Raw genomic sequence first — 15,430 nt, 5'->3', positions numbered from 1 at the left:
CCCCTTGCTAGTTCCCCTGAGTCTACCTGTCTCTTCTGCTGTCGATCACTCTGCAGCTGCTTGAGGTACCAGTCACTGTTCTGCTGCTGCAGTGCTTGGAGGCCCAGAGCCGGCGACTGCAGAACCTTGAACAAGGCCAGGGCAGCTCCCTGCTGCAAAGCCAGGTCTACATTTGCTAATGCAGAAAATGCTGAGGAGGAAAAAAGGCAAAAGCTCAAGAAAAAATTACATTAACATTATGGCCTAGGTTATTTTTTCTTCCCCAAAGCCAATCTTGGTTCCAGATTAGGAGGACATAATTCAGACAGCCTTTATTCTGGAACATCTGGAGTATGATCTTGGATTGGAAGAGAACCCTAAAGTCATCAAACCCAGGGATTCCCAGCCAGGCCGTTGATCAGATTTAAAAGATTCCTGGACCACACCCCAGCCCTACTTAAAAGCTTCCAGATGTAGAAAGCTTGGCGCCAATATGGGCAGCAATATGAGGCACCAATCCAAACCAACACATGCCTAAATTCCCTCTACAATGCCAAGTTGTTGTCTAGAGTAACTTTTAAACAGGAGAAAGTTTCTTCCACAGTTATTTATTATACCTTTGGACAATTCTGTTTCAAAAAAAAACATGGTTAAAACTCTCACCCTAGAGTCAACACATGAATACATCCAGTTCCCCTTTCCCTGTGTCAGTCCACTCCAGACTAATTAGTTCCTTCAACCACTTCGTACACAGCATCATTCTGAATCCCTTCACTACCCTAGTATGTCCTGAGCACACTTCACCCAGAGCAGGCAGTGCCCAGACATGAAGGGTGGCCTGACTGTGGAAGGGAAGGGGCTGTCTACACCCTCTCAGAACCACATAAGGTCTTTAATACAGTATCTGACAGTGAGAACCCAGATGCTCCTTCATTGGGAATAATAATAAACAAACATACCTTCTTTACAGTGTTATGGTTAAGATGAAATGAAATCATATATACAAAAGTACTTTGTATACTGTAAAGAAATAAGTTATAAGCTTGAAAGTCCAAGGCGTTTTCTGATTTCAGAAGTGACAGCCACTGGGAAATGATCACTACATACTATTTTTTAGTTTCCCTACTTTAAGAAGAGAAAATAGAGTTCTCATGCCATACCCAGGGAATGGGAACATCTGACTTTTTATCACCAAAGTAGCATAACAAATCAATAATAAAATACTAGAAATCATAATATTTGGATCATAGCAGTACTTAATTTTAAATGCTGCCATTTGTGAAAAAAATCAAAAAGGAAAAAATTAACATAAGGTGTTAGAAGACAAACAATTCAAGGAAAAATAAAGTCCCAACTATACTAGAAAATGGGGGTGGGACAGCAAGGACGAGCAGAACGAATAAACAAAACCAACAGGTCACAGAATGAAAAGTTAAAAATTTCCCATGGATTTATGGTCTCACTGTAGACTTCAAGAGACTGTTCAGTTCTTCACAATGATAATGCCTATAATTCAGCTAATTGATCACCACACCAAGGTGGGGTCTCCGTGAGTCATGGCTGCAGGTCTACGTGGTCCTTTGCCACCTAACCAGACATTCCTTTAACATTTACTAAGCATCTGCTACATGCTGCAAATACAGCTGAGAACAAAACAGACAAAATATTTCTTGTCCTCATGGAGCTTGGTAGTAGCAGGGAACAGAAAATAAACAAAATCAACAGAGATAATAACCAGGCTTTCTCTAGGTTTGCAATGCAGAATCTCAGTTTATCAATCTACAAAAGCATCAAGTCAATTATGCGTTTACTAGAAACATAAACTTACTACTTACGTATACAAATATTTAAATGAACACTTACTAAATTTATACTATAAAGAGAAAATTTAGAATATTTAAATACTTTCTCCCTCTAAGCTTGAATTATCCAACTCTAATTTTCCTTATTCTACTTAACAAGAAATAAAATTAACTTTTTCTCAATTTTAACTATTTGGCCTGAGGCTTTCTCCTGGGGCAGCGCTCATAGCTTCACAGCTGGATCTCACACCCTAGGGGATGAACCTCGCCTGTGTTTCCCTTGAGATGCGCACTGTATGCAGCAGGAAGCACTGGACTTCCTTCTCACTCAGGCAGCTAGGTATGCAGGGACACTGGGCTTGTATCTGCTGGCCTAAGCATTCGTGAGACACAGCACATCACCCATAGTTGAATGGAATCATTGCCCTGTTCAGAAAGCTGTCCAAAGTGCACCAGGATGGAAGAGATACAAAGATTCCTGGTCAGGATTTAGAACTTATCATATGGAGTTGGTAAAATCTTATAAATTCTCTAGTTATTCAGAGTAGTAGTTCAAGTGAGAGATTAGGACCTCCAATGAACAAAGAGGACACTAATTACTATTACCACTGATGTTATGATCAACTTGAGCAAAACAGAATCGAGCCTACTTGAAATCAATAAGATTCTTTTCATATTTGGTTTTCATATATATGTGTTACTTTTGAGAAATTAAGAGGCAGAGCTTTCTACCTCTTTTGGTGGCTCTAACCCCATGCTAGGAATTACTAGGATTTCAAAAGTAGCAGAACTCATAAGTAATCTCTATTTTAAGTAGTTTATAAAGATGTCAGAAGCAAAGACCAAGCTAACAAGTCCACTAAAGTCTAAAATAAATAAATGTAAAAACACTAATGTAAGACAATATAAAATTAAGTATAAAATTGTGTGCTTTACTGGCCTGTGCATACAGTAAAACAACAAATTTGACTGGATCTATACTGTCGGAACTCAACCAAGAATTAGGAAAAGTGCAAGTTGCAGCGCTCCAAAATCTTGCGACTATTGAATATCTACTGTTAAAAGAACATATGGGATGTGAACAGTTCCCAGGAATGTGTTGTTTTAATTTGTCTGATTTTTCTCAAACTATTCAAATTCAGTTAGACAATATCCATCATATAATTGATAAGTTTTCAAGCAAATGTCTAGGTTACCTAACTGGTTTTCTTGGTTTCACTGGATATGGCTGGTAATTGTAGATCTGCTTTTGTTATGTAGCTGTATTCCTATTATGTTAATGTCTGTGCGCAATTTAAGTAGTAGTTTAAAACCTATACATGCTTATGTTACTCTACAAGAAGATATGTCAAAGAAATAATCAATCTTCCCATGTTTTCTTCCGTCTGCTACTTCTATAGCTTTTCTTCTTCCTTCCTAATTACAACCCTTTAGTAGAATTAGTGCCTCATCTCGAAAATTACCGAGTATCATAATTCTTCCAAGTGGTAAAGATACGTCAAGACAAATGCTGGGCATAGAAGCCACAGGGCATAAATCTGCAAAGTAAAAAGCTAACCTTTTCTAACAATATTGCTTCTCTCTCACTTGCCAACTTTACATTTCCCTGTATGGCCCCAGAAGATGACTGGTTAGCCAGAGACGGGTAAGATTCCTCAAGGGAGGAACAACCTAAGACAGGCACAGTCGCACGGGGGCCATCAGGAGAGAAATTGGGGATCAACAGAGGTGAGGCTTAGAACCTCACCCCCCCCATTTTGAGAGAAATCTTCTGCATCCGTGGATGTCTTGTTGCCCTTGTCTAGCTTGGATTAATACTTAGTCTACAGGCACACACCTGATCATCTACATTTGCCCTCTTACAGCACTAAACTATGTTTTCTACCTTTATCTTGCATCTATGTGCCACTTCAGCATTTTATTAAAAATAATAATAATAATAATAATAATAAGGGAGAAATGTGGATTCACATACAAATCATGTATAAAAATCAAACGAATAAGCATATCTGACGTGATTGTTTATAGTTCATGATGCGTGATCAAAATCGAAAGTTTCTGTGATGACTGCCCTTGCACTGTTCACCATGTAAGAACTTATTCACTATGTAAGACCTTGTTCACCATGTAAGAACTTGTTCGTTATGCTTCAGAAGATTGGAGACTGTTGAGCTATAGGCTTGGGGTCGATTAATGACTGTGGCATTGAGTCCCCTATACAGAATTTTATTGTTGTTAACAACCATTTGATCAATAAATATGAGAGATGCCCTCTCAAAAAAAAAAAAATTGTGTGCTTTAGTCTATAAATGCTGTAGGAGATTTGAACAGCAAGTATATTGGAGCTGGGCTAGGCACTGAAATGAGAGCTGAGCTGGATCTTGAACGATGGGAACAATTTGGATCAGCTAAGAGATAAAGCATGATTAAGAAACGTGATGATACTGATGTTAGAGTACTTACAAAATACCAAGCAATTTATACACACTACCTCATCATTAGCACAACAATTCTATGCCACACATGCTGAATGTCACACAGCTACTAAGAGAACAAGAAACCAAATCCCAGGTCTGTACCACTCCAGAGCCAGACTCTTCACGAGTGACAAAATGGATGGGATGAGTATGGGAGACAATTAGGCAAGTGAGTTTCTATAGAGAACTATATGCATGAAATACTGCAAGGGATCCACATTTTGTCTGGCAAGTAATAAGGAACCAAATCAGGTTATTTAGCAAAAGAGTAACAAAATGAAAATGATACTTTCAAAAAATTAATTTCTCAAAAGTAACACATATATATGAAAACCAAATATGAAAAGAATCTTATTTTTGTTTAAATATATGTTTTGAAAGGGATATGCATAAAAATATCAATAGTGGTTATTTCTAGGTGATAGGGGTCTAATTTTTTTGTTTACTTCTAGATAACTTTCATTACTCTTTAAAAGATAAACAGAAGTATATCATTATTTTTACATAGGAAAAATAAAATCCCTACTCAGACTTTTTTTTAATATGTAACACAAGGTTGAAGAGTGAACCTGCAGCCAGGAGGCCAGACGAGCTAGAGCAGATGAGTGCATGGAGGACCGAGGGCCAGAGGGCCATGGTCACTCCTACAGAAAACGTGTGAACACAAAGACAGCGATAAGCAATAGTTCCTGAACAAACCCACTAAGGTCTAAAATAAATAAATGTAAACCATGCCATGAGTCCAGGAATAGATCGACGCTCACATTATTCTGTAATATCCCCTTAGATGCCTGACTCAGGGACATACTTACTGTTGACTTTGTTTATATTGCCTTGAATTTCAGCTTGAGTGAGCAGCTCCTCATAAACATCCCTTTCTCTTTCAGAGTTATCTGTCTGAAGATGAGAAAGCATCACCAGATTAGCTCAGGTCTCCAAGACCGCAGACACACATTCGCATTCCTCCCTCACCAGAACAGAACCAAGGGCAAGGAAGGGCGTAGCTTAAAATTCTTAAAAAAGAACAAAACAGAAAGCTGCATGACTGTAACTGAGAACATAAAAAGCAGATCCACCTGTTAATAGCAAGCCCAGGGGTTCCCCTAGAGTCGGGCAAGAGAGGGAAGTGCCGGTGACCCCCGCCCTGCCCACCTGTGGGCCTGCATCCCTGCTGCAGACCTGGGCACGACAGGCACCTGTAGGTGCCAGAGCTCAGAGCCTCTCCCTGGTTTGCACGAAATTCAAGAAAGCAGAAGTCAAAGCAGATAATATAATTCCAAAACACTACATACTGTATGATTCAATTTACTCATATGAAATTCTAGAAAGGTAAACTAAGTGATAGAAAACAGATTAACAGTTTGCCTGGGGTCAGGGGAAGAGAGTGGGGGGCAGTAGAGATAGACTATGGAGACCTTTCGGGGTGATGGTTACATAGCCATAGACATTTGTCAAAACTCATCAAGCTATATGCTTAAAATGGGTGAATTTTATTGTATATAAGATATACCTCAATAAAACTGATTTTTTTAAATGGAGTCTTATCAAATGATGAAAGAATATAATCAATTTTCACCTTGTTCTTAGCATTTGTCATTTTGTCCTGCTTGGCCTGGTAAAGCACATCCTGGTAGGTGGAAGCCAAGGGTTCTTCAAGATTTATAAGCATGGCATTGGGGTTTTTCAAAGCTGCAAACGTGTCAGCTGGAATTCTACGGTCAACAGCTTCGTTAATAGCAATAACAGCCGCATGTACTGAAAGAACAATCAAAAAGCATAGAACACTGAAGTTAGATAGGAAGGATGTACACTACACATAAGAAAAACATTGCAACCCCCATTACAGAGAGAGGTTCCTTTCCATAGAGAAGCAACAGGTGGGGTGGGAGGAGTGGCTCCCTTCATCCTGTAAGCCCAGTCTCTTCTTCAGGATGCACAAAGCTACAGCTCTGCCTGCAATCCGTATGTGGGATGCTGAATTTGTAATCTCACAGGGAAATAGTCATAAAAAACCCTTGTAAAGAGCATATATTACAGAAGTGTTCACCCTTAATCATCATGTAAATACCATTAAAAAATAAGAAACTCAAAGAGGCACTGAAATGTAGAACTCACTAAGTGCTTTTATTTATTTATTTTTATTAATGTATTATTGACATACAATCTTGTGAAGGTTTCACATGAGCAACATTGTGGTTTCAACAGTCACCCATATTATCAAGTTCCCATACACACAGTCCAATGCAGTCACTGTCCATCAGTGCAGTAAGATGCTTTAGAGTCACTACTTGTCTTTTCTGTGCCCCGCCGCCTTGCCTGTGCCCCCTCTACATTATGTGTGCTAATCATAATGCCCCTTAATCCCCTTCTCCCTCCCTCCCTCCCTTCTCCCAACCCCTTCCCTTTGGTAACCGCTAGTCCCTTCTTAGTGTCTGTGAGTCTGCTGCTGTTTTATTCCTTCAGTTTTTTTCTTTGTTCTTATTACTCCACAGATGAGTAAAATGATTTGATACTTGTCTTTTTTGCGTGGCCTATTTCACTGAGCACAATACCCTCTAGCTCCATCCAAGTTGTTGTAAATGGTAGGATTTGTTTTCTCCTTATGGCTGAATAATATTACATTGTGTATATGTGCCGCATCTTTATCTATTCATCTACTGATGGACACTTAGGTTGCTTCCATATCTTGGCTACTGTAAACAGTGCTGCGATAAACAAAGGGGTGCACATATTTTTTTGAATCTGGGATCTTGTTTTGTTCAGGTAAAGTCCTAGAAGTGGAATTCGTGGGTCAAATGGTATTTCTATTTTTAGTTTGTTTGAGGAACCTCCATATTGCTTTCCAAAATGGTTGAACTAATTTACATTCCCACCAACAGTGCAGGAGGGTTCCCCTTTCTTTGCATCCTCCAGCATTTGTTGTTCCTTGTCTTTTGGATGTTGGCCATCCTAACTGGTGTGAGGCGGTATCTCACTGTGGTTTAATTTGCATTTCCCTGATAATAAGTGATGTGGAGCATCTTTTCATCTGCCCATTGGCCACCTGAATTTCTCCTTTGGAGAAGTGTCTGTTCATATCCTCTGCCCGTTTTTTAATTGGGTCACTTGCTTTTTGGGTGTTGAGGCCGTTTGAGCTCTTTATATATTCTGGATGTTATACCCTTATCGGATGTCATTTATGAATATATTCTCCCATCTAAGTGCTTTTAATCATTATCCATCACTTGTTTCCAAGTAACAATAGCATAAAAACTACAGCAGTATTTAAAACTGCATCTACTGACCTAAACTTGCTAGCAAAATTCATAATGTCCAATATCATCATTAAAGTATTAATTACTGAAAGTGGTAGCAACAATCCCATTTGAAACCACAAAATTTCTCTCTCCTTACATGCAGCTTCATCCACTGAGAGTTCATTAGCCAGGATGCCCCCAATCTTGCTGAAGGCAGGCATCTGGATCCCATACTTCTCCAGTTCAATCTTCATGTTGTTAATTTCTTCCTCTACAGGAAAGAGTTAAGACTCAGTCAAGGAAGTTAAGCACCTTTCCAGAATTCAGGAAGGAAAAAGATTCCTCAACTATAAAATGGCATCTACCTCTTAGAGTTGTTACAAGGATTTAATGAGATAATATATGGGAGGCACTTAACAGTACCTGGCACATAACATGTACTTAACAGACATTAGTTATTATTGCTAATATCAAGAGCATCAGAAATAGCTGTAGCATGAGAATGGTCCTACAGAAAATAGTTTTCCAAAACTGCTACTTGTGGCATTTCCTCCAATGAACTATGAATAACACAGTTTTAAAGGAAGTTCAACGAGAAGTAAATGACAATCCAGGCAGTTATCTGGGTCTTTACAATCCAAATCACTAGCTGCTATTAAACAAGTTTGTTAGTAAGGCAGGAAACCAAATGATAAAGAAAACAACATGTAAGGTTTGGCCCTTGCCCCAAGTCTGGTGAACAACTTCCCTGAAGGAAAAACACCATAGATAAAAGTTTTATTACCAACTTTTAAAATTCCCAGACCTACAAAATAATTACCAGCCCAAATGATTTGGATCTGCCTTACCCCTAACCAATACTACCACTATTCTTTTCTTCCCAAGCCCCCATCTCTTTAAGCATCTGACTGTAGCAAATACACATAAAGTCAGCTAAATTTTAAAATTACCCAAAGAAGCTAGAATTTTCAAATTACTAAGTTGTCATCTGTGCATCACCTCACTCCCTCCACCCCTTGCTTTGCCCACAATCAGTGTTTGCTAGAAGGGAAAGGGAAAGACTGGTATAAAGTCTTTTTTTACTATACATGAACATTTAATGTTAGATGTTAATATTACATACTTTGTTTTATATATTATATTAATTTTATGCCCTATTTACATAAGAAAATTGAGACTCGCTAATTATCCCCACATCATAACTAAGAGACTAGAGCTTGAAATTGAAATTCCAAGTTTGGTGATCGTCCCACCACACCAGGAGAAGCAAGCTGTTTCTACTTCTTTCATCTCTGCTGCCAGTTTCTTTTTCGAGCCCTATGTCTTTAAGATTGGTGTTATTGACTCTCCAGGCTATTTCCACATAAATCAAGCATTTCCTGCCAAGTTAGTAACTCCTTACCTGTGAAGTCAACCTTTCCATAGAGGTCTTGAATCTGAGGAGCCAGGCCAAGTTTGAACAGGTACAAACTAGAACACGCAACATGCAGAAGGGTTAGGCCTCCCAGCTATACCTAGCTGCCCCTCTTAAAGGGAAAATCAGCATAAATAGAAACATTCTGAATACAGAGACTCCAGTACTCTACAATATTCCCCTTTGCAGTACAATATTTTACTCCAGAGTCTTTCTTTAGTTTTACATAAAAAGCCACATAATGTAAAGCGAAAAACACTGAACTGGGAATCACTAGACATAAGTTCAAATCTCAGTTCTGGTACAAATCCAGTGTGTGATTAGATGTTAACATAAATGTTAACATCAATGTTAATGAGAAGAGAAGAATCTTCACTTCTGTTTACCTTCTATGATCAATAAGTTTTAAGTAGCAAGACATTTTACAAATCTGAAAATGATTCAGATAGAAAATCTTGTTTAAATTGAATTCATATTACTGATGGAAAAACCTAATTCAGGTAATTTGGGAGTTTTAAACAAAGTACATAATATATTATCTTTACTCTTTAGATAAAAGAAGATATCTGTTACACTCTAAAATTCATCAAAGGCAGGAACAATAAAGGTCTTATTCACCAATGTCTACCCAGAGCCTAGCATATATTCACAGATGGACAGATGGATAATTAAGTATCTGTAAGTCTGACTTGTTCTCTGGATTCTAAAACCCTAGTAAATTAGAATGAGTAAGTTAGAAGAGATCAGGGATAGACATGAACAAGACAATGACAGCCTAGCAATAAGGGAAGAAATAAAAAATATCTAACCATGGAAACTCAATAGAATGGTCTACCGTTTTTGAAAATAACCTATAAAGCTCAGTATTATCTAAATATAAATATGTATCATGCATAAAACACAGATCAGAATTTAAATTGTATATAATAAATCCAAATGTGCAATGTAAAAAAATCAAGTGTTCTGAAAGCACATTCGAATTTACACATCCACAGTAGCTAATAATTTTCTCAGAAAAGTGTAAGTATAAATCATGTATTTCCGTTTTGAGTAAAATACTCAAGACAGAACTACACAAAGTTCCTCTCATAGGTTTTAAATCTATGTAATACATCTTCCAAAGCAAAACAGCTAACTTTCTACATGTAATATGTTTCCTTAAGTATTTCTCCCACATAGTATGTCCCATCTGCATTCTAAATTAGTAAGAATATTTTCTCCAGCAATTTCTTCCTTTTATTTCTACTTTGAAACAAGAGAGGGGCTGCCACGCATTCAGAAAGTTCAAGAATGTGGCTTTCACAGCTCTAACAGTGTTAGCTTTTAATGTTTTTCACTAGTAAATTAAAGGTTATCACCAGCAACTATAAAAAGTAGAGGAGAAGATAAGACAGGGCACCACCTTACTTTTATCTCATTTTAATTATTAGGAATGTTTTAAGCTATGACTATAATCATAATGGCCACTTAGATCCTTAGATCCCTTACCCAAAACAGAAAGCACTAAGCTTCAAAACTGAAACCTAAAAATCCTAAAGGTACAGGTAAACATCACTCTCCCATCTTTATTCCTGCTCTCCCCTGCCTATTTTTATAAATAAGCTGTTAGGAACCTGTAACAGTTAGTCTGTAATTCACCTCAGAGTTTTCCTTTCTTCTTATTTAAGCAGTACTTCATAGCAATGTGGAGATGGAAGCTGTGTTAGTCTATCTGGATTCCAATTACCTTTGCTGACTATGAAGTAACCTAGAAGTCACTATGCTGACCTAAAAATGATTAATAAAGGCTCTTAGACACAAACAGAGCTGTTAATTAGAATCAGAATCTAGTATAATCCATGATTACCTATCTAAATTCTCTGGGCCAGATATGCATTTAAGATTTCTCAGATATTAGCAAGGTTTCCCAGTGGATACAGTATTACAGCACACTCTCAGGAAGCTTGGAGGCCATGCCCCTAAACAAATGCATTACTTTTCTGCAAAGAAATATATAATCATACTAAGCAGACAAATATGCTATATAACCTCAACTGATTCTGATCAGATTTTGCCAACAAAAGTATTTGAACCAAACTTAAACTTAATCCTCAGAACTTTTAGGGTTCTTTTGAATTTAGAATAAAGGATTGTGGGCCTATTTAATTCCAAAACCAGTTCTTAGAAGGATAAATCATCAGGGGAACTGGGAGTACACAAATATGTCTGGAATAATGGAGAACTGGGGTCTTATCTAAGAGTGGAATGTAATCAACACGAGTAATTTAGCATGACTAAATGTTACACTAGCTCTGCAATGATACCAGTCAAGACTAAACAAGGCAGGTGGGGGAGATAATGCTTCTCTGTTACTGTTGATTCAAAAAGGAGACAGTGCCTAACCCAATACAGTGCAGGGAGGAATCTGCCTTGAGCACTGTGTTTATGGTAAAGAGGCTCCACGCCTATAAATATTTCCTACAGATTATCTAGAGTTGCCAACCCACCCTTCAGGAAAAACAATATAAAGAAGGAAAGAAATCATAAATCACCAACCAACCAGAACACATTGCTCTGTATATACTTCCTAAGCAGAAGCAGCATATTGAAGAGAATGGAAAACAATAGTAGATTTCCTCCCTTTCTCATTCTGACCCCATTACTGGAAAGGCACAGTTAATACATACTTCATCTCTGATTCAGAGAACTTGAGGACCTAGAACCCAGGTTACAATGCAGGGAGTGGTGGCTACAGAACTCACCGGAAGGAATTCTGCCAGCTTAGCCTCTGTGCCTGCAAGTTCAAATACCCACTGTAGGTACAGCCTTCAGAAGATTATCAACACAGACAGACCTCAGGTAACACTAAGCCAATCACAGTTCTCGGAATTAATCTGACTCTGGCTCAGACACATACATTTGAAATTGCTACAATCTATAAATTCCCCTAGATATCACCCATTCCTGAACATTTTTAAAAAATTACCATGTCCAACATTACACTATGAACCTTGGAGGAAAAAAAAAAGAAAAGTAAGGTATGATCTGTGTCCCTAAGATAATGTAATAGGGAGACAAAAATTAAACATGAAAGAAACAATAACTAGAAAGCAAAACCAGCAACCCACAAGTTTAGACAAAGGAATAAACTGGAGTCGCTGTAGATGGCAAACCCCGCCAAGGGCGGGACTGAGCTGCACCTTGCGGGGATGAGACAAAGCTCGAGAGTCATCTGATAAAGACAAAGTACCGATTCAATATCCCCTTGGGCTGGAAGAGGGGGAGAGGAAGATGTGTTATAATGTGTGATTTCTGACACAACATTAATTCCAAAAATAAAAAATAAAGGAAAATAGCTCTTGCCCCCAAAATGCAGGTTTTAAGAACAACCAACCAGAATATCAATGTAACAAGCACTCTACTTTATGTACAAAATGCTAGTAGCTAATTCTGCCTGAGAGAGAAAAAGTAAAAGAACTCATCAATGAACAAGCAACACTCCGAGGGGGCACCTGGAGAAGAGCGCATGTTAAACTAGGGAGAAAAGGGAATTCGGGACAGAGGAAACAGCATAAAACAGGCCAAAGGCACAAGAGTACAAGGCGCGTTTGGTGAAAACTAGAGCATAGACATGTAGGAGAGAATGGCGGGTGGTGAGACTGGAAAGGAGTTAACAAAATATTTTGTGGAAGACGCGATGTGATCAGGGTTGTTCTGGAAAGACAGCTCTGACCGCAGCACAGCAGATGGACCAGAAGGGGGCCTCGGGAGGGAAACTTCTAAGGAGGTTAATGCATTAGTCCACACAGGAGACCCCCCAGTCCTCTGCTACAGTCTGTCTTCAGGGTTTCACACTGATTCCAGTGCTACCGAGGATCGGGTGCATGTCTGATCAAACGGGTCACTGTTATATGTACACTCATCAATGTGATTAACATTATCAGGCACACAGAGGGATGCTATATAAAAGGAGCGGCCCAAGCTAAGGAACCTCATACTCATGTCCCACTCACTTCTACCCGCTTCTCCTTTAGTCCTCTGGCCACCAAGGACATTTGTTCTGCTCTTCAATAAGATAATTCTCACACCTACTCCCATGCCATCCCACACTCCTTCCACACGTATCCCCTCTTCCTTCGAATATTTTGTTGATTCTAAAGAGCTAAGGATCTGAAATTAAGTCATTTTTCAAATTTACTATGAAATTGTGAGAAAATTACATTGTTTCTATTTATAATATTCATGTTGGCATAAAAGACATTTAATGAACAAATGGCTTGGTGAAGACCTAGATAACTGAACTATAAATCAACCATTCGATATTTGCTGATACTATTTGAAGATACTGGCAAGATTTGATTGTACTACTAAAGAATATCAAGATGTAATACATTTTATAATTCATCTCAGCAGCTTGAAACAAAAAGGTAAACAATGTTTTCAAATATATACTTTGTATAATATTTAAGATATTAATTAAAAAGGAACTGTGCCCCAAGTGAAATGCATAGTTCACAGAAACACTACATCAATATTGAAAGATAATGTTTTCAAAGCAAAATTATTTCCTATTGTGGGAATAAATACACCCCTTCTCCCTGCTCTCTAAAAAAACACAGCTTTTTCTTACCACTTCGTTAAAATAATAATATCCTACTCTATTTGAAAATTCTGTCAGCTAACGTAAAAATATTTTCATTACTCCATGGACAAAAAGCTGTACACTCAATTCAGGTGTTATTCCTAAACTCCTTTCTTTTTATTTTTATTGAGACATCTGACATATTACATTAGTTTCAGAAGTATAATGTAATGATTTAAGATATGTATAATTGCAAAATAATCATGTCTAGTTAGCACCCATCACCACCCAGTAATAAATCTATTTCATTTTTACAAGAACTTTTAAGATCTACTCTCTTAGCAACTTTCAAATATATAACACATTAACTATAGTCACCACACTGTACATTACATCCCAGGACTTCCTTATTTTATGACTGCAAGTTTGTATCTTCTGACCCCCTCCACCCATTTTGCCCCATGTCCGGCAACCACCGATCTATTTTCTGGATCTATGTACACTGCTTATTTTACCAAGAAAATCTGATTACCTGAGCGCATGGATACAATAGATACATCTTGGCATGTTCTTTCGATCATAGATATCTGTAGTTTCTGGGTAAAAAATCTAAGAAGAAATAAAAGAGGTAGTGTAAGGTATCCATCCCACTGGGGTTCATCTGATCATTCACCCACCAATCATCAATAATACAAATAAACCTTTGGACAATTAGAAAAATTAGTTGGCAGTCAGCAAATAATGTCATTAGGGTGAACAGACATAACATCGTTAAGTAATGCAAGGAACAAATTGCCACAATACAGAATGGAAACACTACTTGGAAAAGCCTTATTTCATCAACCCACCAAATTTCACTAGATATGTGAAAGTGATTTACTTATTATAGACTCAGACGCAGGCAAATGAAACCCAAGTTCCAGTCCAGTTTAAATGATTGGCAAACAAATGAGGCTTGGAAGGCCTGCACTCTCCCTAAGTTACCATCTAGCTAGTTACTATCCACCATGCCTAGACTGAGGAATAACTCAACAGTGAATACTAAGTGCTTTAGTTACTGCAAACCACTGTATTTAGACATTGAAAATACTATAAAATATTGAAAAGTGTTATTTGGCCGAAGTGGAAAGATACACAGATGATATAGAGGATGTATATGGAAATGTGGGAGATAGTTTTCCTTGGTAGCACTTAGCATAATTAACCAATTTCTCATGTTATTATCTACTACATTTAATAGACTATAAGCCACATGAAGGCAAGGACCAGGTCTGTGTTGTTCACTGCTCTGTTTTCAATGCCAAGTCCAGAGCCAAGGTCATGGAAGGAATTCTACATCTGATGAGTCAATGAATGAGGCTGAACAGGAACAGAGAAAGTACAGGTTGGAGACTGGGAACAACCTTGAATTTCAAGACCTATTCTCATGGTAATATATTAGATATTTTAATTATATTAGATTAACATTACCATGGTAATTCTCATGGTACCATACAGCTCAATCTGTAATTTAGGGAAAAAAGGGCACAGTGGATTGGAGAAGTGAAAGACTTAATTATGAGGTGACTAGAAGAATTTGGATGAGCAATCAAAGGCCTTAACTAAGGCAGTGGGAAGAGTACTTTGTATCTATTATAGCCACTTAACACAGTGTGTTTAATTGTTTTTATGCTTTTCCCACAACAGCTATGGCTCTGAACAAGAAAAAATTGTCCCCCCTGAGAGATGGGGTGTATCAGAATCAAACTTTTTGATAATTTTTCAAACTCTACATGCTCATTTCCTAAGACTGAAATGTGGTCTCCTAGAAGATGAAAATCATGGTCACAGGGAGCGACCATTCCCCAAAATAGTACACAATACAGTCTAGAAAGTAATAGAAAAGTAAGGTTGGGGAGGTAGGATGGAATCAGATGTTAAGCTAGAAAGTCAAACAGGTTTGAACTTGATATGCAGGCCAC

General features: G+C 37.9%; 1 protein-coding gene across 1 annotated transcript in view; it reads right to left on the bottom strand.

The window, feature by feature from the left end:
• IQGAP1 (IQ motif containing GTPase activating protein 1) overlaps nt 1-15,430 on the bottom strand; it is a 90,937-nt gene that overhangs the window by 42,267 nt on the left and 33,240 nt on the right. The window contains exons 5-10 of the mRNA XM_073227103.1: nt 14,002-14,078; nt 8,897-8,964; nt 7,652-7,765; nt 5,835-6,013; nt 5,071-5,155; nt 27-190 (exon numbers count right to left, since the gene is read on the bottom strand). Coding sequence (XP_073083204.1) covers nt 27-190; nt 5,071-5,155; nt 5,835-6,013; nt 7,652-7,765; nt 8,897-8,964; nt 14,002-14,078 — 687 coding nt within the window. The remainder of the gene's footprint in view (nt 1-26; nt 191-5,070; nt 5,156-5,834; nt 6,014-7,651; nt 7,766-8,896; nt 8,965-14,001; nt 14,079-15,430) is intronic.

The sequence above is a fragment of the Manis javanica genome, chromosome 18, assembly GCF_040802235.1.
Source record: "Manis javanica isolate MJ-LG chromosome 18, MJ_LKY, whole genome shotgun sequence".
Lineage (NCBI taxonomy): Eukaryota > Metazoa > Chordata > Mammalia > Pholidota > Manidae > Manis > Manis javanica.
The sequence above is the reverse complement of the archived record's forward strand: the minus strand, read 5'-3'. Positions and strand labels throughout refer to the sequence as shown.